General features: G+C 43.8%; 1 protein-coding gene across 1 annotated transcript; it reads left to right on the forward strand.

The window, feature by feature from the left end:
• Window positions 1-611: 611 nt before the first annotated feature.
• Window positions 612-23,822, forward strand: LOC132769935 (pulmonary surfactant-associated protein A2-like). The gene is made up of 5 exons (XM_060766851.2): window positions 612-687; window positions 2,253-2,347; window positions 5,845-5,934; window positions 21,547-21,618; window positions 23,283-23,822. The coding sequence occupies exons 2-5, from the start codon at window positions 2,266-2,268 to the stop codon at window positions 23,657-23,659; spliced, it is 621 nt and encodes a 206-aa protein (XP_060622834.2). The 5' UTR covers window positions 612-687; window positions 2,253-2,265; the 3' UTR covers window positions 23,660-23,822.
• Window positions 23,823-24,008: the final 186 nt, after the last annotated feature.

Below are 24,008 nucleotides of genomic sequence, written 5' to 3' on the forward strand. Positions count from 1 at the left end.
ATGGTTGATTGATTTTTGCAGTAATTCACCTTATTATCGTAACATCCTTCCAGAGCGATTGTCTTCAAAGGCCCTGGTTTCAAGGAGAAGGGGGTCCAGCAAAATATTTGACCAAGAAGCTCAGCTGATGGTTTAGCTATAATCTTCCTTTGACATTTCACATTCTACGTCAAGCGTGTCCAATTACTAATCATTTTTGTTCCAGCTGTCTGTGGACATACCATGATATGTGGGTAAATAATATATACAAAAGATGTGCCTATTATACTAAAGTGAACAGAGAACAGCTTATAGCTTTTCTGAATCTTGTCTGCATTTGCATCGGGTTTTCCTCCCACATTGAAAAGCACAAGAGATGTGTCATTATTTATGAATTAGATTAAGTTGTATGGAAACATTATATTTGCAAATAACTCTTTGTAGTAATTTTTTTCAAATATCTGTTCCCTTGTTCATGAGCTGGATTTTTTTCTCAATATGGTAGATCTTATTTCTAAGAGATAAGGGATTAATATTGTCTGTTGACATCATTCTGCTCTTTTCCTGTATTAAAGAAACTTTATATAGAAAAGGGAGGGGGAGGGGGGAAATCAAACCATTGGGCTATATAACACGGACATATATATACATCGAGCAACACATTGCCTCTCTCCTTCTTCCTGCAGAATTGTCCAGTAGACCAAGAAGGTAAGCTAAACACATCTTTGAAGGCAATAGTCTAATGCTCAGTTGCCTGATAGTAAGTCCCATGAAAAGCAATCAAAGTGATATTAATTGGATTGCATTCTAGACATGGACTTAAACTTGTTAAATTTACTCACTTTGTAGTGAGCATGCTGAACTCAGATATTTTTGTAGGTTTTATTTACTGCTTTATTATTATGTTTCATTAAGATTATTTCTTTTATTGAAAAGGAAGAAAAGAAATATAGAATATGTGGGACAAATGAAGCAATCAGTAATTTACTTCTGAATGGAATTGCATAAAGTTGAACTATTATATTCGTATCTTCATCCAACTGTTGTTTCTTGGTTTGGTTTGTTTTGTTTTTTTTTTTACTATTAATTCCAATAACATTTTATGGGGACACCATAATTTCCAAGCATATAAGAAATTTGTTCAGAAGGGGCAAATAACGGAGACCAGAAGAGTAAAATCATCTTTAAGGGGGGAAAATAAATGCAATTTTTGCTTACTTGCAATACCTATAAGGAGTGCCATCATCATACCTTCTTTAAAAGATGTATTAATTATGTTCAACTTAAAATAAAAGAAAGCAAGTGTCATATTTACTCAGACTAGTCAACTTTTCACTTGTTAAGGTGCTAGAGTTTTGGTCTTTTTCTCCCTCCATATGATCCTAAATATTGCATTCTGCCCTGAATTGGCAATACTTTAAGTGCATTTCTTCTTATTCCCCACTACCAACTAATGGTAGTAAATGGCTAATAGAGATGTCTTCTTAGAAGCCTCTAGAGCTACCTATGGTGTAATCACCTTTCAAAAAAAGGAAGAGGGGCAATGGTAGAAGTGACTACTATGATTTATTTATGTACCATTTGTACTTTCATTGGAAGTATATAACACTTTGGTAATATAGTACAACTCTCATATCCATAGGAAATGGGTTCCTGGGCCTCTCATGGATATGCAAATAATGGCAAACCTAATTGAATTACATGGTTTTCAGCACAAGATTAGCATAGAGTTGAATACATATTCCATGAATATGGGAGTCATACCATAATTCCATTTCCAATTTATTACACAGCCCAACAAAAAAATCTTGGCTTTTTGGCATATTCCTGGTATTGTTTGGGGCACTGATTCAAAAAATTGCCTTGGATAGACCACATCAGCTCTAGTTTCTTGGGTATTGTTATCATGATTTTCTATGGGTGAGAAGATGACAACTAGCAGATGGCATATGTTCTGTATCTCAAAAACTAGAGGTGATAGGGGGAAACAAGTGCCATTTTTTGAATCAGCAGGTCAAATATACCCAGAAACAAAGCTAACATTAGAGACACGAAAATGTGTGTTGGCCAATAATTTGCTGTGATCTTAAATTTATCTGACTGCTTTTTCTACCATAGGGGACTACTAACTCTACAATTATTTCATATGTTTTTAATTGTCTATTAATTGTATGGGAGCCTCCCTCGGTATATTGTATATTTATGAGGGAAAATGTGAAAAAAATACAATGAAATCATACAGATCTAATATAAATATATTTTTCTTTGTTCAGTTGATTGAAAACAATGCTGTCGTCACAGCTGGTTCATATCCTTGCAGTAGGAGTTGCCTTACTGGTCTCATGCCATGCTCTAGAACCCTGTCCAGGTAAGTTGGGGGTGAATCAACTAGGGCATCTACAAAAAGAGTTACCTTTTACCATTGCTAGTTTATGGGGAAAGGGGGTAACTTCATCCTGCCTACTGTTGATTGACCAACCTTTTCAATCCCAGGTAGCATGTGCATTTCCACAGTTGAATGTCACAGTAAAGCTTTTCAAAGAAAGTTATATCCAATTTTTATATTTGTTGGCAATTCAATAATGGAAAACTGAAAAGGTATGCAATAAAAATATGGGCAAAATATAGTAATAACAACATACTCGGGGTGGCTAAAATTGTACTAGATGGCTGCTGATAATGCACATGTGCATTAGGTCTACAACATATGAGATTATGGTGCCTTTTGTTGTATCTAAACAGGCACCAGGTTGGGAAAAGGGTCCTTTCTACCATTTCGACCAATTGCTTCCCTAGATTTAAAAAAAAATCAGTTTAACACAAACACGCACATATTTAAAATCATGATAAGAGCACATTACTACGCAGATCTAAATTCTCACTCACTTAAAATGATAGATTACAGATTGATAGATAGATATGTGGAGACACAAAATGTAGTCAAATATATGTACAGTACGTATATAAGGTCAGTTTTTTGTGTTTCCACATTATAGGGTCTGGCTGGTCAAAGGACAAGGGACAGGGAATTGTGGATGCATGGCCAGACCATACACTACAACATAGAAGTGAAGAAAGAAATTGTTTGCTTATAGTTTTGCAGAATTTCTCACAATCAGCAATTAATAACTAAACATTCTTTGGATAAATTGATGGTCTTGACTAAAAATCCAGAAAGACATTAGGTTCTAATGATTTTACACAATCTTTGAAGATCAGAATAAAGAGAGGGGCCATGAAGGCAGTTCCATCTTGCCTCCAGTATCATCAGTTGGGAGCCCCCCCCCCCTCGCCCTGCTTCCAGCACCAACCGCTGCTCTGAGATCAGCACTGTGCTTATAATATAATATAATATAATATAATATAATATAATATAATATAATATAATATAATATAATATATTGTATATACATATAATATTGATAATATCATAATGCAGTACAATATAATATTACTACGAGGCCATAAAAAAATCTCCAGCAAAAGCATGTGGGGAATGCGGAAAGTACTTCATCAGTGTAGCAGATGAATGGTGACAGCTCCCCTGGTGGTCAGAAAATTGGAATGTTAAATAGCCTCTGACTATCTGTCTATATGTGTTGTATGTCTATGGCACTGAATTTTTGCCATGTATGTGTACATTGTAATCCGCCCTGAGTCCCCTGCGGGGTGAGAAGGGTGGAATATAAATGCTGTAAATAATAATAAATAGTATATATATATATATATATATATATATATATATATATATATAATATTAATAATAATATTACAGTATAATGTTATAGTACAATGTAATATATAATATTAATATTGTGCTATGGTAATAATATAATATATTGTATTTACTTTTTACTTGTAAGCTGCTCTTAGTCCCCTTTGGGGTGAGAAGGGCAGCATATAAATGTCATAAATAAATAAATAAATAAAATTCTGCAGTGCACTTTTTAAGAAAATCAGAGGCATATTGCTTCTTTGCTGCATTTCTTAAAATTCTAATTTGTTGTTGTGTGCCTTCGAGACACTTTCAATTTATGTCAACCCCACGACCATCCTATCTTGGAGTTTTCATGTGTTTTCTTTATGTTTGTCCACAAATCACCAGACTGAAGGCACAAAGCATCATCCTCACTATGTCATTGTTTCAAATGTAATCAAATAACAAGACCTGCTGCCTGGCCTTGTCAGGGAAACTGAATCAGAATGAAGTAAAAAAAAATTGCTTGAGACTCTTACTTTCATCATATGGTTAAAGACATAACGGTAACAAACTGCATGAGAAACAGCAGCACTGTGGGGCCTTTTTTGCAAACCAGAAGCAAAACAAGTTAATTTTAGTAGGAAGGTTTCACCTTAGCTTTACCACTGTGTGCAACTTTTAGAAGAATTATGTCTACTCAAGAAATTTTGATTTAATTTTGATGAACATACACTTTTTTGAACTACAGCCCGGACACTAGGATAGCATTGGAGAAAAAGTGTTTCCTGAATTAAAGGGAAATACTTCTTTTGATAACATTTGAAAAAGGATTCTTATGACCCTTTGTTCAGGTTTTTTCATATGCATTTTGGTCAGTATGAAGTTTTCTTTTATGTGTGTTGCTGTCGTTATTGTTCACTCTCGCCCACATACTATTAAGAACCTCATAATATTAAGACCGGGATTTGCAACGGATTATGGTAAATCCAGCAGGGCCTGGAGGAGGGCATGAGGGACCCCATGCCCCACATCACCTGGCTTCCCCCCTCACCCCATCCCACAGGGGGAAGCATCTGCCACCCAGCTTCCCCCCGTTTTTGCCTATGCAACACAGGAAGCCTCACGTGTTTTCATCATGGTGGCTTATGATGCACCCTCATTTGCAACATGGCCAGAAGTAGATCTATGTCATGGAATGAGAGTCGGAGGGCTCCATGCCACAAGTAAAGAGGGAGCATCATACGATGGGCAATTCTGACTGTCTGCTGAAGTAATAAGTGACAAGGTGGTGCTCATAGCATTCCCTATTTTCTGAAGAAAATATTATTGCTGTCCCTCGAACAGCAGTATCACACCAGACTAAACAACCCTGGTGGCGCAGTGGGTTAAACCCCTGTGCCAGCAGGACTGAAGACTGACAGATCACAGGTTCGAATCCGGGGAGAGGCGGATGAGCTCCCTCTATCAGCTCCAGCTCCTCATGTGGGGACATGAGAGAAGCCTCCCACAAGGATGATAAAAAACATCAAATCATCCAGGCATCCCCTGGGCAACGTCCTTGCAGACGGCCAATTCTCTCATAACAGAAGTGACGCTCCTGACACGAGAAAAAAAAACCCAAACTAAACCATTCTGGAGCAAGATTTATTGGATATCATTCTATGTTTTCCCTGTGATAGACTTCAACCCAGGAGTTGATTGACTGATTATCTATTTATTGGATGTATATGCCTTTTTGAGGGGAAAAATGGAATGGGATTTTAAATAACCCTAAAAACATCATTTGAGTGGGGCAAGCATTAAAGTATCACTATTTGAGCTCATCAGTTAAGGATACTACTGGCAACAATACAAAAGTATGGGGCATTTGTGCCCTTCTAGATGCTCTTGAACTGCAACTTCCAAAAGTTCTAACCAGCATAGTCAATGAAAAAGGATGATGGAAGCTGCAGTTCAAAATTTGTAGGGACAAGAGTTCTTGCCAATGTATTGCATACCTTTGAGTCTCCTTTGGGAGAGATAAAGCAAGATATAAATAAATATAACAATAATAAATATAATAATAATACCTGTGATTATTCTTCTAATAGAAAATCCCCTTGAAATTTAAAAGCTCTTCTAGAATGTGTTTTCTAGTTTATCAAACGTGTGTTTCCCTTCAATAGACCCCAGAGGACCTCCTGGAAGAGACGGACATCCTGGTCCACAAGGTCCAAGGGGCAGACAAGGTGAGAAAGGAGATCCTGGAACACCGGGTAAGAGAACAATGTCTTGACCATTCTCTCTCTCTCTCTCTCTCTCTCTCTCTCTCATACACACACACACTCACAGAAAACATCTATCCATTTGGTGGAATGTTTCTGAAACATTTGTGCAGATACAGCTCTAATATGATTGGTAACTCAGATCATGTAGGTTTCCTGCTCATAGTAAGGTCTCTTTTCAAATGTTCAAAGGATGGAGGCAATGGAGCATATATAATTGGGGCAGTGCCCAGAGGTGTAGTGTTCACCACCCTACCATTTATGTAATATTTGCATATTTATAAATGTCAACAGAGTTTATTTATTTAGCTAATTTTGAAATACCTACTTCTTCCATTTCTAAAGAACACTGTGCATTTAGGTTTGTTATCCAACCCAATGGTGGGTGATTGGGTTCAGCTACAAAACTTGCACAAGCTACTATGGCATATACTAATTAGGTATGAGACTGCATATCAAAAACCAACATGGTGTCATTGTTTGGACTAGGACTCTAGAAGAGTAGAGTTGACATCACCACTTACTGCAAAAACCTACTGGTTGATCTTGAACATATATCCCCCAGCCTCTATGGAATTACTATTATTATTATTATTATTATTACACAACAAGATGAGTCCACAGCAGACACTCTGCTGGCTGTTGTATTGCATCACATGTCGGACACTTCCCAAGTGTCTAGGACTGTGTGATGTATCAGCGAATAATGTGTGCAGATCCCAGTAAGGTGGCATTATTATTATTATTATTATTATTATTATTATTATTATTACCTCGCTTTTTTCATTATAGTAATCTAAATAGGATGTAACTAAGGTGTGTACCAATGTGGCCAGATCTGGCATCTCAAGAAACAAGCGCAGTTGGCACACAAGTTTATAACGTGCATAGGCACTCCTAGCCGTCGTAGAAACCTGGGAGTCGAGGTTCAGTTCTGAGTTGAGGAGTGCCTCTAAACTGTGGGCCAGTGTCTTCCAGGAAGCATCACCCCATTCAGAACAGGCTGAACCCCTATTCCCCAATCTGCCTTCCGACTGACCAGGAGCACCCTGTCTTGTCTGGATTAAGTTTCAATTTGTTTGCTTTCATCCGGTCCATTACTGATTATGTACTCTGGTTTACGGTCAGGATAGTTTCCTTTGCATTAAGTGGAAAGAAGCAGTAGAGTGTCATCTGCATATGGATAACATCACACTCCAAAATTCCAGATAGCCTCTCCCAATGATGCAGCTCCTAACCCTCTCCTGAATAACTGCCTCATCACACTACAGCATGGATTCACTTTAAATCCGGTTCCTGCCTCCTGCAGAATTCTGGGGTTTGTAGTTGAGGCCCAATGAGGCCCAGAACCCAGGCCTGTAGCTGAGGGGGGTGTTAGGGGTTCAACCCCCCTCGACATCTTTCAGGTTTAAAAAACCCCTAGTTTACTCATGAATTTTAACTGGTTAACCAAATCCCCATGCTAAGTCTATGAGACGCAAAAAATTAAGAGTCCCTCCAGAACTGCAAGCACTATCTCAAGCAAATATTGACAATTTATTCACTGTCATTACTTGCAGCCAGGCCCATAGCCAGGATTTTGTTTGGGGGGGGGGGGTGAATTTTTTTCAGGGGGGTTGGGGGGAGCTGAGTTTCGAGGGGGGGGCTGAGTCTGAGTGAAAGAGGGTCTAGCCTAGCAAACCTTTTGTATCATTACCCCAATACCCCCATGCATATGGGATATATTGAGTATGGTGATCAGATCATGATATGAATAAACATAACAGTTTAAATAATGCACCAGTAAGGCCTTTTCGCGAACCACCATGAGAATTTGGGGGGGGGGGGGCTGAAGCCCCCTGAGCCCCCCCCCCCCCGGCTACATGCCTGCTTGCAGCAATAGCCGATGTAGTGAAGCAACCAAGTTTGGGGGGGGGGGGTTGAATGCTCTCATTAAGGAGGCCAGACTTGGTGGAGGTGGTTGACAGGGGCAGAGCTGAAGGCTATTGAAGGTTGCTCTGCCCCCTGCTGTGCTCTTTGCTTCAGTGTGAGCTAAGAGGCAGGTTTCAACCCCCACCCGCCCCACCCAAATTTCAACACCCACCCCCACCCCCCCCACCCCGGAATTTTCAACCCTTCCTGAATTTTTTTCTGGCTATGGCCCTGCCTTAACCTCTCTGTCTGAGGAGTTTAAAGCCCCCTTCCCTAAACTGGAGATCACCTGGAAGGCCGAAATTTACTCAGGTCTGCTCTAGTGTGATGAGGTCCTGAGTCTTGACAAGAACCGTCTCTAATACAGCAAAGTTGGTGCTGACTAGTAGGAACAGAGCAACAACAAATGAAGTGTCAAAGACAAAAAAAGAAAGCTGAGGAAGGTTTGTACTTTCCAAAATACCTTCTCAAAAGGAAAGTTAGACAATAGTATTTGTCTTTCTGGAGCACCAGGTATTATTAAAAAGGTGTAGCAAAAGTGTAATTAATAGGTCCTGTGCTGCTTTTACATTAATAAAGTTAATTTAATGACATGGAATTAGTGCCTGCAGGGAGTAGGATGCTGTCCCATATCTTTTCAGATGTACCTATAACTATCCTGCTTCTTTTCAGACCAACATTAATTGTCTGGTGAAACCATCCCATTTTCTTTCTTCTTGCACATTAAAGCCAATTATTTTCCCCTCAACTTTTAACACTCCATAATAAATACTTTAAATCTTTCAAAAGTCTTATTTTCTGGCCACACACATGAGTGGATGGAATCTGACTGAATATATAGTAATTGGTTCCCAAGTGAAGCATAAGGTGAACAAATACTCTATTTGCTTAGATCCTATACTTGTCACTCATGGGATTGGGCTGTAACACTGTTTCTTCTACAATAGCAGTTCAATGCTAGTAAACCCAGAAAGATTTTGTAGTAAAATTCCTAATGGGGTTTGCTTCCAGCTACTATGTTATGAAGACTTGTCTTTGGTACTTCCTCCAAGTCAATCGATTATGAAGCATTGAACTCTTTAGGCAGGCATGGCTTTTGAACACAGGGACCAGCCACTGGATACTCTCCTAGGTGTGGGTTCTGCTACTCTGGTGAATTGGGTGTGTAAAATTTCAGCCTTTCCTAAAATAGCTTCTGACAATTGCCTAGAGCACTGTCATATAGGAATGTTATATGAACGTATATGCTATCTTTCTCACATAAAATCCTCAAAAGTAGCTTCTCCTTCAAGTGAAACTGGGTCTTTTGTTTTTTTAAAACCGCAGCCGCAATTCTGTTTTGAAAGACCTTTCATAGCTGTGATAGCCTTCCAATTTTTTTTCCTTTTCCATCCACTCTGACTCACCCATTTTTTCTCTCAGCAACTGGCATCTACATGGTTTTCCAATGGTCCCCCAGAGGTCCCTGCAAATAACACTATGCAACAAAATTTGAAAAAAAAATGTTCCTGGTTTTAAAGTATTATTTCCTGTTTAATTGTATGGTACATATTTCGAAAGTAGTTGTTATACTCTAGAACAGGGGTCCTCAAACTTTTTACACAGAGGGCCAGGCCACAGTCCCTCAAACTGTTGGAGGGCCAGATTATAATTTGAAAAAGAAATTGAATGAATTCCTATGCACACTGCAGATATCTTATTTGTAGTGCAAAAAACACTTAAAACAATACAATAATTAAATGAGGAGCAATTTTAACAAATATAAACTTATTAGTATTTCAATGGGAAGTGTGGGCCTGCTTTTGGCTGATGAGATAGGATTGTTGTTGTTGTTGTGTGCTTTCAAGTCATTTCAGACTTAGGTTGACCCTGAACGAGAACCGGGTAAATTACCTTGGAGGACCGTATCTGGGCACCGGGTCTTAGTTTGAGGACCCCTGCTCTAGAAACTTCACTTTTGTCGCTGTCACAAACCATGTTGAATTGGTTGTGACTTGATGAGATTTTCATTGAATAACTATAGCAAAAAGTGCTGCAAGATGTCCCACAAAAAAACAAAGTTTTCACAGTTTAATTAACCTTTTCCATATTTTTTTGATAGAACCAATGAGGAAATTGCAGTTATATCCCAGGAACAAAAATGTGTTACATAGTGTAATATATTGTTGAAGGCTTTCATGGCCGGAATCACTGGATTGTTGTAGGTTTTTCCGGGTTATATGGCCATGTTCTAGAGGCATTTTTTCCTGACATTTCGCCTGCATCTATGGCAAGCATCCTCAGAGGTAGCGAGGTCTGTTAGAACTAGGAAAAAAAGGGTTTATATATCTGTGGAATGACCAGGGTGAGACAAAGGACTCTTGTCTGCTGGAGCTCGGTGTGAGTGTTTCAACTGACCACCTTAATTAGTATTTGATGGCATAGTGCAATGTAATTGCTCTACAACCAAGTATATTTATTTATTTTATTTATTTATTTTTTGCATTTATTGACCGCCCCTCTCAGCCCGAAGGCGACTCGGGGCGGTGAACAACAACAAAGAAGACAATGTACAATGATCCGAGACACACTAATCAGACAGATACAACATAACACACACCTATACTAAAAATCCGCTTCGTCAGGTCCTGGGGTCGTAAGCAAAATCGTAGTCCTGGTTCATTCCGTTTTCATTCACTACACTCAACTGAAGGCCTGTTCAAAGAGCCATGTTTTCAGGCTCCTACGAAAGGCCATCAAGGAGGGCGCCTGTCTAACTTCAGCAGGGAGGGCGTTCCATAGCCGAGGGGCCACCACCGAGAAGGCCCGGTCCCTCGTCCCCGCCAGACGTGCCTGTGAGGCAGGCGGGACCGAGAGAAGGGCCTCCCCGGATGATCTCAAGGCCCTCGTGGGCTCATAGGCCGAGATGCGGTCTGCAAGGTATTTTGGGCCGGAACCGTTTAGGGCTTTGTAGGAGAGCACCAGCACCTTGAATTGGGCCCGGTAGCAGATCGGCAGCCAGTGGAGCTGGGACAGCAGGGGCGTTGTATGCTCTCTGCGTCCAGCTCCCGTTAACAACATGGCTGCCGCGCGCTGGACTAGCTGGAGCTTCCGGACCATCTTCAAGGGCAGCCCCACGTAGAGAGCGTTGCAGTAGTCGAGGCGGGATGTGACCAAAGCATGTACCACCGTGGCCAAGTCAGACTTCCCAAGATACGGGCGCAGCTGGCGCACGAGCCGAAGCTGTGCAAATGCTCCCCTGGTCACCGCCGAAACCTGGGGCTCCAGGCTCAGCGATGAGTCCAGGGTCACACCCAAGCTGCGAACCTGCGCCTTCAAGGGGAGTGCGACCCCGTCCAGCACAGGCTGTAACCCTATACCCTGTTCGGCCTTGCGACTGACCAGGAGTACCTCTGTCTTGTCTGGATTTAATTTCAGTTTGTTCGCCCTCATCCAGACCATTACAGCGGCCAGGCACCGGTTCAGGACTTCGACGGCCTCCTTAGTAGCAGGTGGGAAGGAGTGACAGAGTTGGACGTCATCTGCGTACAGGTGACACCGTACCCCGAAACTCCGGATGATCTCACCCAGCGGCTTCATGTAGATGTTGAACAACAAGGGGGACAAGATGGAACCCTGAGGAACGCCACAGGTCAACGGCTGTGGCGCTGAACAGGAGTCCCCCAGTAACACCTTCTGAGTGCGACCCTCCAGAAATGACCGGAGCCACTGCAGGGCAGTGCCCCCGAGACCCATCTCTGCAAGGCGCCCCAGAAGAATACCGTGGTCGACGGTATCGAAGGCCGCTGAGAGGTCCAGGAGCACCAACAGGGACACACTCCCCCTGTCTAGCTCCCGGCGCAGATCATCCACTAAGGCGACCAAGACCGTCTCGGTACCATGTCCCGGTCTGAAACCAGACTGTGCCGGATCCAGATAATCCGTGTCTCTCAAGAATACCTGGAGTTGTGAGGCCACCACGCTTTCCATGACTTTGCCCAAGAAGGGAAGATTGGAAACAGGCCGAAAGTTGTCCAATTTAGTGGGGTCAAGTGATGGTTTCTTCAACAGCGGCTTTATCACAGCCTGTTTGAGGCTCGCTGGAATTTTGCCTTCCCGAAGGGAGGCGTTAACCACCACCGTTACCCACTCGGCCAATCCCCCTCTGGCCTCCTTAAGAAGCCAGGATGGGCAGGGGTCTAGGATGGACGTGGTGGGTCTCATTCCTCCAAGTACCTTGTCCACATCCTCGGGTTTCACAAACTGAAAGGAATCCAATAACATCTGACAAGCAGGTGCTTCTGTCACATCCACGGAGACTGCATCTAATGTGGCGTCCAGCCCAGAACGGATCAAAGCGACTTTGTCTGCAAAGAACCGAGCAAATGCTTCACAGCGCGTTGCCGAGTTGTCAGGGCTCCCACCGGAGGGGGGAGTTAAAAGACCTCTGACAACCCGGAACAACTCCGCCGGACGGTTCTTTGCGGACGCAATAGTGGCCGCAAAGAAAGTTTTCTTAGCGGCTTTTATTGCCACGGCGTATGCCCTCAGAAAGGACACAAACCGTGCTCGGTTTGACTCGCTTGGGTCCGATCGCCACACGCTCTCTAGAACCCTCTTCTTTCGCTTCATCGCTGCCAGCTCCTCGGTGAACCAAGGGGCTGGTTTAGCTCGGTTACTCGAGAGGGGACGTTCCGGAGCGATCATGTCAATAGCCCTGGTCATCTCCCCATTCCAGAGAGCGACCAAGGCCTCGACATTGTCGCCTACCGCGGTGGCGGGAAACTCCCCAAGAGCCGTCAGGAATCCATTCGGATCCATTAGCCTCCTGGGGCGGACCATCTTAATGGGTCCTCCACCCTTGCGGAGGTTAGGGGGCGCAGTGAGCCTAAATCTAATCAGGAAGTGGTCGGTCCACGGCAACGGAGAGATGGACAACTCCTCCACACCGCCACCCTGCTCCCATCCCTGGCAGAAAACCAAGTCCAATGTGTGTCCAGCACAGTGGGTGGGGCCAGTTATTTGTTGGGACAGCCCCATGGTTGCCATGGCGGACATGAAGTCCTGAGCCGCACCTGTGAGGGTTGCCTCGGCGTGGATGTTGAAGTCCCCCAGCACAAGAAGCCGTTGGGACTCCACCGCCAGGCCCGAGACCACCCCCGCTAGCTCAGGTAGGGAGACTGTAGTGCAGCGAGGTGGACGGTACACTAACAGAATCCCTATTCTGTCCCGGTCACCCACCCTCAGGTGGACGCATTCAAAATTTGTGGTCTGCGGGATGGGGCTCCTGGTTAGATGGATGGTATCTCTATAGACCACTGCGACCCCGCCTCCCCGTCCTCCGGCTCTTGGTTGGTGTTGCACGGAGAAACCTGGAGGACAAAGCTGGGAGAGATTTACGCCCCCCGCTTCATCCAGCCAGGTCTCCGTGATGCACGCCAGGTCTGCCCGCTCTTCCAGGATTAAGTCCTGGATCCAAGATGTTTTCCCGTTGACAGACCTGGCGTTCAACAACACCACCTTCAAGCCAGAGGGCCCGCTCACCTGGTTACACCAATTTACCTTAGGAGACCTATTGGGAATAATTAATTTAGAAAAGCGGTCCGAATCAGGCCGAATTCGTGGTCTCCTTCTCCCGCATCTCCTCCTTCCCACCACGACCTCTATGGGGGCCCCCCGGCTCATGGAACACCTCCCCCCCTCCATGCCGCAGTTCTGAGCCATAGGATAGCTACCTCCTATGTTTGGTGTTAAATTTATTGATTCTTGCCAGCATCCCTTCTCTCCCCCCTCCCCCCTCCCCACCACCCATCCATTTACAGGTTCCAACCCACCTTCTCCTCTGCCCCTTCCGCTACACAACAGCAATAGAGACAGAACAAAGAGAGGGGCGAGGGACCACATGGGTAGTAGCGGCGCAGATGGTAGTTGATGTTCCGGTTGCTCCAATGAGCTAGTTCTTAAAGTGCAAATATAGTTCTTGAAGTGCAAGATTTAAGCGCACCCCTCAAAATCGTATTCAATCAACAGCAACACATACTTAAGGCACAACATAAAGTGCTGGATCTAAAGTGCTCTATATAGGGATATTAAAGTGCGGCACAGAGGGGCGGGGGCGGGGCGAAAGTGCTGGTGCAATCTAGCAGCAAGAGGAAGGCGCCTAGTGCTCTATCTCGTTCTTATCCTATTGGCAACAATAACCACAAATGGCAGCCAGGAGTGAACTAGTTGTTAAAAACGATTGCTATGACCCCAGTAAGACTCTGGACGGTTGAGATACCAGCGGATGGGCTTCCGGAGGTGGTGACTCGGGGGTGGGGCAGCAAGATGGTTAGTTACCCTCTTGCTCAGTAGAAATCAATGTAACAAGCCAACTTAGGATATTTTACAGAATTTACAGGAGAGGCCAGAATAAGATCTATATGCAACGGTCTACACAAGGAAAGTCAGTTTCAGCTCTTTATACCCAAGAGGGTCGGTTACAGCTTTCCCCACCTCCGCGGCGAGCAACAGCAGCGGCGGGGGTTGACGACCGCGGTCCAATGGCGGCCGGCAGTTCCTTCAGTGGCCGCTGGTGTTGATGATCTGGCGGCGGCGGCGGCCCAATGGCGGCCCAGCGGCAGCCGGGCAGCACTCAGCTGCTCCCTTCGGCTGCGGCCTGGCGGCGGCAGCACTAGGCCTCTCCCCCCCAGCCGCCAGAGGTGAGGTGGTTCGACAGTGGCGATGGTCCGGCGGGGCCAGGCCGCGCTCGGTCTCTCCCTCAGCTGACGGCGATGGGGTGGTTCGGCAGCGCTGATGATGACTCAGCAGCCAGGCAGCGCTTGGCCCCTCCTTCTGGATGCCAGCGGCGGCAGTGGCCAGCGGCGGCGGCGGTTTGGCGGTGGTAGGCCGCGCCGGGCCTCTCCCCTCGGCTGCCGGCGGTGGGGGTTTCGGTGGTAGCGGCGATGATCCGGCGGCGTCCAAGTCGCGCCCAGCCGCGCCCGGCCTCCCCTCTCGGCTGCCGGCGGTGATTTGGCCGGCGATGCTTCGGCCGGCGATGATTTGGGAACGGTCCGGCGGGTCCGGTCGGGTCCGGCCTCCCCCCCCGGCTGCCGGTGATGAGTTGGCGGCGGCAGCGGTCCGGCGGGGCCAGGCCGCGCCCGGCCTCTCCCTCGGCTGCCGGTGGTGGGGGGTTTCGGTGGTAGCGGCGATGATCCGGCGGCGTCCAAGTCGCGCCCAGCCGCGCCCGGCCTCCCCTCTCGGCTGCCGGCGGTGATTTGGCCGGCGATGCTTCGGCCGGCGATGATTTGGGAGCGGTCCGGCGGGTCCGGTCGCGTCCGGCCTCCCCCCCCGACTGCCGGTGATGAGTTGGCGGCGGCAGCGGTCCGGCGGGGCCAGGCCGCGCCCGGCCTCTCCCTCGGCTGCCGGTGGTGGGGCGTTCGGCGGCGGCGACAATGATCCGGCGGCTCGGCGGCGGCCGAGCCGCGCCCAGCTGCGCCCGGCCTCCCCCCCCGGCTGCCGGCGGTGACTCGGCGGCTGCGGTCTGGTTTCAAGCAGCCCCTGCTCACCCTTCTGCGGCAACAGGACGGCAACGGGGACGGGGTTTGCGCCGGCGCCCGCGGCAGCGTCGGTCTATTTACCAGGCCCGGGAACCAAGCGGCGTCGGCGGTGCAAATTAAGCCGAGGTGCTGGGTAGGCCGCAGGTAGGCCGTGGAAGATGGTGGCGACGGCGGGAGTTACCCTCTCCCTTCCTCCTCTCCGCTTTTCCGGCTTTTCGAAGCTCTTTCTCAGCTTTCCTCCCCTCTGTCGGGGGGTCCAGGGCTTGGGATTCCTCTCCCCCACGATTTGTGGGTGGTGGGCGTGGGGGGGCTCAGGATTCCTCCAGATTAAGGAATTGGCTGAGCAGCACAGCGTTTTTGCTGCCAGCCACCAAGTATAGGAAGATAACTGATTATTTCTCGGCTGTTCTCCCTATTGTCACCAACTAGTAAATGATTGGATGCAAGAGGAAGGTAAAGTGAGAAAAGGTAGGCTTGGCAGGGGGAGTTTAGGCATTAGTGTGACTGGTAGAGAATTCCAATGTCCTCAATGACTAAAAGAAATGTGTCGCAATGGCAAGAATCTGACCAACAGAATGTGGGCCAAATTTTTGATTGAAATTTGATAGGAGAGCAGATATTTACGAGTTGTGTGGAAGCTCTGCAGCAGGGCAGAGAAATGTGGTGTGCTCCAGATGTTGGATAGACTATGGTTCCCATCCATCATTAAATAGCCAATCGTCAGGGAAATTATTGGCTCCCTTTTCTTGCTGTATGTCAGTCACATGAAGAGAGGTTCCTAGATGTTGAAAAAACAGGTGTTGAAGAACAACAGAAGTGGAGTTGTTGGCATGACACTAGTCAAACATTGACAGCATGTGTGTCAGTATTTTCCTAAACTGGGTAAGAGATTGTGGGTTCTTCTTAGGGTTTTGCCTGCGTGTTTGAAACAGAATTCAAAAAGTGGATTTTATGCATTGTCTGTTATTTGTTGTGCCTATAGGTCTCACCATTCCCTTCACCTCATTCCATTTTACACTTTCCAATAGATGCAGTTTTTAACTACCTTTCAATACCAATATGTTTAATGAAATAATCCCAAACAGGCTTTTATTACAAAATATCTAATTGTAGATATTTCCTCTCTATTGAAGTACATCATAACCAAGTTTAAGAAAAAAAATTCAATTCCCCTCGTTTTTTGTAACACATTATTAACATTTTATTGTCAATTTTATTTTTTAAAAATAAACACTACAATGGCCCAAATGCCCATCACCTGTTATCAGGCATGTAGCCGGGGGGGGGGGGGGCTTGGGGGGCTTGGGGGGCTTAACCCCCCCCCCCAAAATTCTCATGGTGGTCCATGAGAAGGTCTTACTGGTACATTATTTAAACTGTTATGTTTATTCATATCATGATCTGATCACCATACTCAATATATCCCATATGCATGGGGGTATTGGGGTAACGATACAAAAGGTCTGCTAGGCTAGACCCTCTTTTACTCAGACTCAGCCCCCCCCCCCCCCCCGAATCAAACTCAGCTCCCCCCGAAACAAAATCCTGGCTACAGGCCTGCCTGTTATGTAAAATGTTTGAAAGTTACATTGATGTTGATTAGCCAAAAAAGTAAGTGTTTTGAGTATTGATGGCACTCCCAACAAATTTTTCCAAGGTCCACTCTTTATTAATACTTTGCAAATATCACAAATGCTTGCAAAAAAGTAATCCCAAACAGCATATCCAAAAATGAGTTTGAAAAACGCCACACACCCCAAGCTGAATTATCTAACTCAAATTGGTAGTGGGCTGTAATTTTTAAAAGGAAGGTCTCTGTTACGAATGTGAAAATCCATATAATCCTGGACTGAACAAGGCCATAAATTTAAAACTATGAGCATGCTGTTAAATACATAGTCCTGATCCAGGAAACATCTACAGAATATTAATTACTTTTTTCATTACGCCTGAAGAAATGCTTGTGAGTTAAGAAGATAATTCTCACTCAGTTTTTTAGTCATGCATGAAATGTGTATTCTCAGCATCACACTCCACAGGCTTCTGTGATATAGTCAAACCACTAGAGGGGAGCATAGCCCTTTAAATTGCATTATGCTTGTTTCTTTCCAATACAGCCTTGAGAGTTTTGCTATTTATAACACTTAAGGAAAATGAAGTTTTCTGCCAAAATCAAATGAGCCCTGCAGGATCTACACACCAGAGTAATAGAGTGTCCTTTAATTTTAAAATCTTAGCACCCTATGGATGTCTCAACCAGTCTTCCCTCCAAGCAGGGAACTGATAAAACAGATATGAAGTTCTTGAACTTTCTCCTCTTACAAAAAAACTCCCCTTTTTTCTCTTTTCTACCATCAATTGTTCTCTCTTACCAAAGCCAATGAACATGTGCAGAATATTCCTTTGTGGTATTGAAACCAGTCAGTCAACTTGGCTTTCTTTTGAGATACCCCATTCCATTCCTTCCTGCTTGTCTTTCATTCTTTCTACTTCAACAGACATTCAGTATTATAGTACTAATCTTGCTCAGTTCTTGCTGGGCTGGTTGGGAGAGTTGTATCCTGTTCTCTAAACATTTCCCCCTTTGGAAAAGCTGTGTTTACCCAGCCACACCTTCACATGCATCTTGTTTCTCAGGGACCCTCTTTTGACTCTACAGATTTTCTAAATGGCACCTGAGTTCATTATTAGAAGATAAACTGGTTCTTGATAATATTGGTCTTGAGTTTATAATGTGCCTTCAACTTGATTCTGACTCACAGGAGTCCTGTCCTGGGTTTCACTTGGAAATATTTGTTTAGGGCATGATTCCCATTGCCTTTCTCTAATGACTTCATCACGTGGGCTTTCTTATCCATCGTAGGGTGCTTCCAGCACAGTTCAGGGATGGAGCCCACCAGATCTCATTAAAAAAACACATAGCTACTTCTGGTGGGACTTTCTACCTGAACTGTGCTGGAAGCCTTCTATGATGGAGCAAGGAGAACATAGTTGCCTTTTGTGTTCTTGTTGCAAGCAACAGGGACAATGCGGGGGGGGGGGGGGGGAGTTAGGCAGTGATGCTTTCCTCTGTGTGATGGAGAAGATAGCAATGTGGGGCACAGGGCAGCAGATTCCCCCACTGCCCCACAAAATTACTGCAATGCCTGGTGAATCCACTGTTGCCCGTGTTAGAGCACTTAATGTGATGAGGTCCTAAGTGTGTGACTTGCCCTCAAAATCACCCAATGGGTTTCCGTGGCTAACTGGGGCTTACTCTCAGCCTACTCCAACATATCATGCTGACCCTTTGGGAACATATTATTACATAGGGCACACATATTACATAGGAAGTAAACCATAGGTGAGAGACAAATGCCCCACAAAATGAATATGGTCTGATATCTAACCTAATTTGACACATCTCTATAGCAAGCTACATAATCTTTTATTCCATCTGTACAGTAATTCTCTTGAGATGTGTATTCAAGCTGTAGTGTTTGCAGCATGTATTTCCTCCAGACGCCTTGCTTTTCCACCAAAACAATGAGAGCATGGATAAAAATACATGATATATCTCGAGACAAGAGTAGGATTGCTATATCTCCCTGACAGTCAGGGAACAAACAATGATGAAGACAAGACAGGTGATTTGGAGTATAGTATGCATTACAACTATTTCTTTACTTCTTTATTTCTATGTTCTTCTAGTTGAGAGGAATGCCATATACTTCTAAAATGTAAACTCTTTCAGCAACTACAGGCATGAGGGTGTTGAAAGGATGATGTAAAGTGAATGGAACATAGCTGAAACATTGTATTAATAATTATTTTTATTTTATTTGTTACAACAAGGTATAGCTTTTAAAGTTTTGTGGAAGGGAGGTAGATTTTTGCAGGTTAATCAATAGAATCTATTAACTATCCTTGATACCTGAGAGTATCCAGCCTGGCAGATTGACATATTTTAGCTTAAGCTTTTCTGGACTGCAACTCACATCATCAGTTGGGAGATATGGTTAGGGTGGCAGGATGTAATGAAAGAGATGAGAAGGAATATGAATGTTAGAAATGCTAACATTTATCGTTACCTTAACTGTCATTAAGAAAGATAATGGGATGAGAGAACAGGCATCCTATCATAGATGAGCTGCACAGCATGTATAGCTTGGTGAGAAAAATAGATGGGACAGTTGACATAGCCTGCTTTTTAATTATAATAAAATATTTGTTCTGTACTTCTAAAAGAAAACAGACCGCATTTTCTTCCATCAGTTACTGCCGTTTTTCCTTATTTTATTCTGCAACTTACACTGTGACTCAATGGCAGTAACTCTTAATGCTTTCTGTGGTATTTTAATTACTCTACCCTTTTTTCATCATAAGTGAAAAATTAATGGTAGTGATGATGATGATCCAATGAAACATCACTGAAAGTGACTGTTCATGACAAAATGATAATATTTTTGTTCTTTTGTTTGTACTGCATTGGGAACATGCATATCCACTTTTCATGTTTTTGTTGTTGCCTGCCTTCTCATCATTTCTGACCTATGTAAACTCCAAGGACCTCATCACATTAAGGCTGGGATTCACCATGCATCGTGGCAAATTCAGCGGGGCCCAGCAGGGGGATGGAGAACCCCTCGCCCCACATCACACACCTTCCCCCTCACCCCAACCCCTGGAGGGAAGCGTCCATCACCCAGCTTGCCCCCGTTTTTTCCTATGCAACATGGGAAGCCTTCCGTTTTACCGCCGTGGCGGCTTACCACGCTTCCACTTCACTTGCGGCCAGAAGTAGACCGACATCATGGGATGGGAGCCAGCAGGCTCCATGCCACAAGTGAGTGGAAGTGTCATACAATGGGCAATTTTGCCTGTCTGATGAGGCTGTAAGGCAAATCTATCACAGAGCTTTTCTAGCAAGATTTGTTTGGGGGGGGGGGGGGTTGCCATTGTCTTCCTCTAAGATTGAGATAGAGAGACTTGTCAAAGGTATCCAATGGATTTCATGGTCATACAGGCATTCAAATCTGGTCACCCGAGTCATAGTCCAATGCTTAATGCTCAAACCACTACAGCTTGCAGGCTTCTCTTTCTTTATTAATCTCCACAGCACCATGGTAAGGCAGCTTTCCTGAGAAGTAGTGGTGGTCCAAAATCACATGGTGAATTCCAGGACTATGCAAACATTTAAAATCGAGACATTCCCCCCATTCCAGATCCACTACTTTAAACATTACTGTATACTGGCTCTCTATAAATATGATATGACGTTTGAAGCATAATGAAAAATATGAAAGCAAAAGTACAATGAATGGAAAAAAATGGAATGCAAGTCCAAGTAGTTTGCATAATCTGAATCATCTTCAGAACATCAGGAAATAATTGCCAGGTCCAGTAGAATATGACAGAAATCAGAACCCTTTTGCCATCTGGCCTTTTTGGAGGAATAGAGTGGAGTTTGTGGCTTGTGATTCTTTTAGGCACTGTAACCCAAAAGCACACTCAGCCATCTTTTGATGTCAAGACTGGTGAGGGACACTGATATCAGAAAGTCCTCTGAGTTACAACATCCAACACCAACATCACCCTACAGTCCAGAGAAAGAGGCAGAGAAAAGAAGAATGACAAAAAATTTATAGTCACTACACAGGATCATGCTTGGAAGAGTAGAGAAGAACTGTGGGGTCACTTAGGGAAACTGTAAACCTGATTCTATATTTTTTGGATCAACAACCTTGATAGAAAATAGTTCACCATACCTGATGCATTGTGAATTCCATCATGAAATGTGGAGTTGCAAAACACTTCTCCAGTCCTAGTTGTTCATATTGAAGTTTGAAATATCCAATAGTTTTTGGCCTGAAAGCAAGTCAGGAAGATGAAATGAGTTGCTACACAGAAAATATAGGAACACCAACTCCTGCAGTGCTAAACAACCACCACCACCACCAAACAGAATGCCACATGTTACATATGAAGATGTTTCAGCCATTCTAGCTATTATCAAATGTTGGAGGTCTTGCTGCCAAGTTTATTACACACATTACAGTGTCACCCAGAACTTTCTGCAATGGAGTAAAGTAATGGAGGAGAACATATCTTTCACAGAGGTTCAATAAAAATCAATCTCATACCACTAACTAAGAATAAAAATGAAACAAAACATTCATTCTTATTTTGTTATTAGGACGGTCTGCATCTCAGGATATTCTCGTAGATCTCATGGAATTCGATGAAAGGATCTCCAAAATTGAAAAAGGTACATTTTTAAAACTCTGCATAATTAAACAATAGTGGTTTGTTACTATTCTTTTTTAAAAAAATTAATGCACTTCGAAAGACTGTGAGCTCCAGTGTTTGCCAAGTTACAGCTCAATTCATTGAAATCAAATAATTCTGTAGAATTTTCTATACTTAAGATGCAGGTCTTTACATTTTGCATTCCTGTGTGTGTGAATGAAAATGGTTTTGTTTTCTCTAGGCACGTTTTTGGATTTTTCAATTGTCATTATACCTGGGAACTTTTTTTGGCAAAAATGTATTCTGACTATCAATTCTACAATTGCAAAAATCTGTTCTGTCAACAAATTCTAAACACAGTTGAGCATAGACTGGAGGCATATCAACACTGATCATCTAGGTCATATGTGCCTCAGGCAAAACCCAAACAAAATTGATTGCATATGTCCCCGCTGCTATTCTGCATTGACTTAGCTTCAATAGTCCAGGAAAATGGGATAGCAGTCCCCTTCCCACAGCCCTCCAGTGACCCTTTGTTAAAGCAATCTCTAGCTGCAACAAAGGTTTTATCTGTTCACTGTCATTTGCCATGACGTTGACTGAAGCAACAGGGAGTGCTGGGAAGGGAGGAGGAGAGGAGACGGTGTTCCTCCTCTCTCCTTTCCCTCAGTGCTGTGTTCTCTGGCCCAGCTTACTTGTCTGAACTGTCTCCCCTACGAACTATCAAGGACCTTAAGATCATCTGGGAGGGCCCTGCTCTCGGTCCCGCTACCATCGCAGTCACATTTGGTGGGGACGAGAGAGAGGGCATTCATGGTGGCCCCTTGGCTATGGAACTCTATCCCTAAGGAGGTTAGATCTGCTCCCTCCCTCCTGACTTTTCACAAGAAACTAAAATCCTGGCTGTGGGAGCAAGCCTTCGTAGAATAGACAGATTTTATTGAGGAAGATGAGACTTTATGGACCACAATTTGACCTGATTTGGAGAATGTTTTAAACCTGGCAAACTGTTTTTAAAGTATATTTATAATCATTTTATGTGATTGTGTATTTTATTGGTTGCTTTTATATTGTATTGGAATCGAATTGTTGCCTGCTGGAAGCCACCCTAAGTCTGTCTTCAGAGGTTGAGAATAGGACGGGATATAAATGTTCTAAATAAATAATAAATAAATGATGTCATGACAAGTGACCAAGAACAAATAAGAACCATGTCATGGCTGCCAGGACTCAGGAAGACAAATAGGGTGGCTGCCCAGTGGCAACAAACCATATTCAGCGATGCTGAATTATAGAGACTCCCTTCCCCTCCACAGTAGCTATAGAAATTCCTGTGGGTATACTATCTACCTAGGGCTAATCCAGCATCAGCCACCCCAGATCAGTCCCTCAGTATGTGTCAATATAGATCCATTCTGAAAGGGCACTGAGCTTCTCTAAATTTGTGAGGAAGACATAGTTCTTTCCCATATATCATTAATTTTATTAGACGAGAGCTGTCCTCCTCCTATTATTATAAAAAACAAAGGCACAAGAACATCTCATATGGTCTTAAAAGCATTCAGTCTGATGTGTCAACATTTCAAAGCACCACTTCTTCTCAAAGACCAGGAAATCAAATATAAATATTCTTTGCATTTCTAGTCTGAAGTGACTGACACCCTCTTCCATTTTGTTTTGCAGCCTTGACTTTGAATGGAAAGATTGTAATAACTGGTGATAAGCTGTTTGCCAGCACTGAGAAGACAGCGGATTTTGATGGCACAGTAAAAATATGCAAAGCAGCGCACGGCTCCATTGCAGCCCCTAAAAATGCAAAAGAGAATGCTGCTGTTATGCGCTTTGTGAAACAATTTAATACATATGCATATTTAGGCATTACTGAAGGGCATATTCCTGGGTATTTCAATTACCTGACTGGGAAACCCCTGAATTTTACAAATTGGTATGAAAATGAGCCCATGGGCAAAGGTACAGAAAAATGTGTGGAAATGTACACTGATGGCACCTGGAATGACAAAGTGTGTAGCTATTCCCGCCTCACTGTCTGTGAGTTTTGAACTAAACCTCATTGCAAATCTTAACAACATGAAAATAGTTTTGCTACAGTCCACTTAATGAAGTATTGCATCTATACCCCAGAACAACTGGATGTTTCTTGCAATGTAACTTGACATGTCTGTGATTATTCTGTTGTCAAAGGGGGATGGGGGGACAATTAAACATGAATGCATTTCACTTTGCTTTGCTCTTGTTTCTTGCAGACAAAGACTAAGTTCCTTCTAAACCAACAAGATCAACATCAATTTAATAAAATTACAGAAATGCAATTTTTGGAATGAAAATATAAAAACACAACAATATGTCATAATTGCCATAAAAATCTGCTTTCCTCTAATCTATCTATCT

Source organism: Anolis sagrei, chromosome 3 (assembly GCF_037176765.1).
Source record: "Anolis sagrei isolate rAnoSag1 chromosome 3, rAnoSag1.mat, whole genome shotgun sequence".
Classification (NCBI taxonomy): domain Eukaryota; kingdom Metazoa; phylum Chordata; class Lepidosauria; order Squamata; family Dactyloidae; genus Anolis; species Anolis sagrei.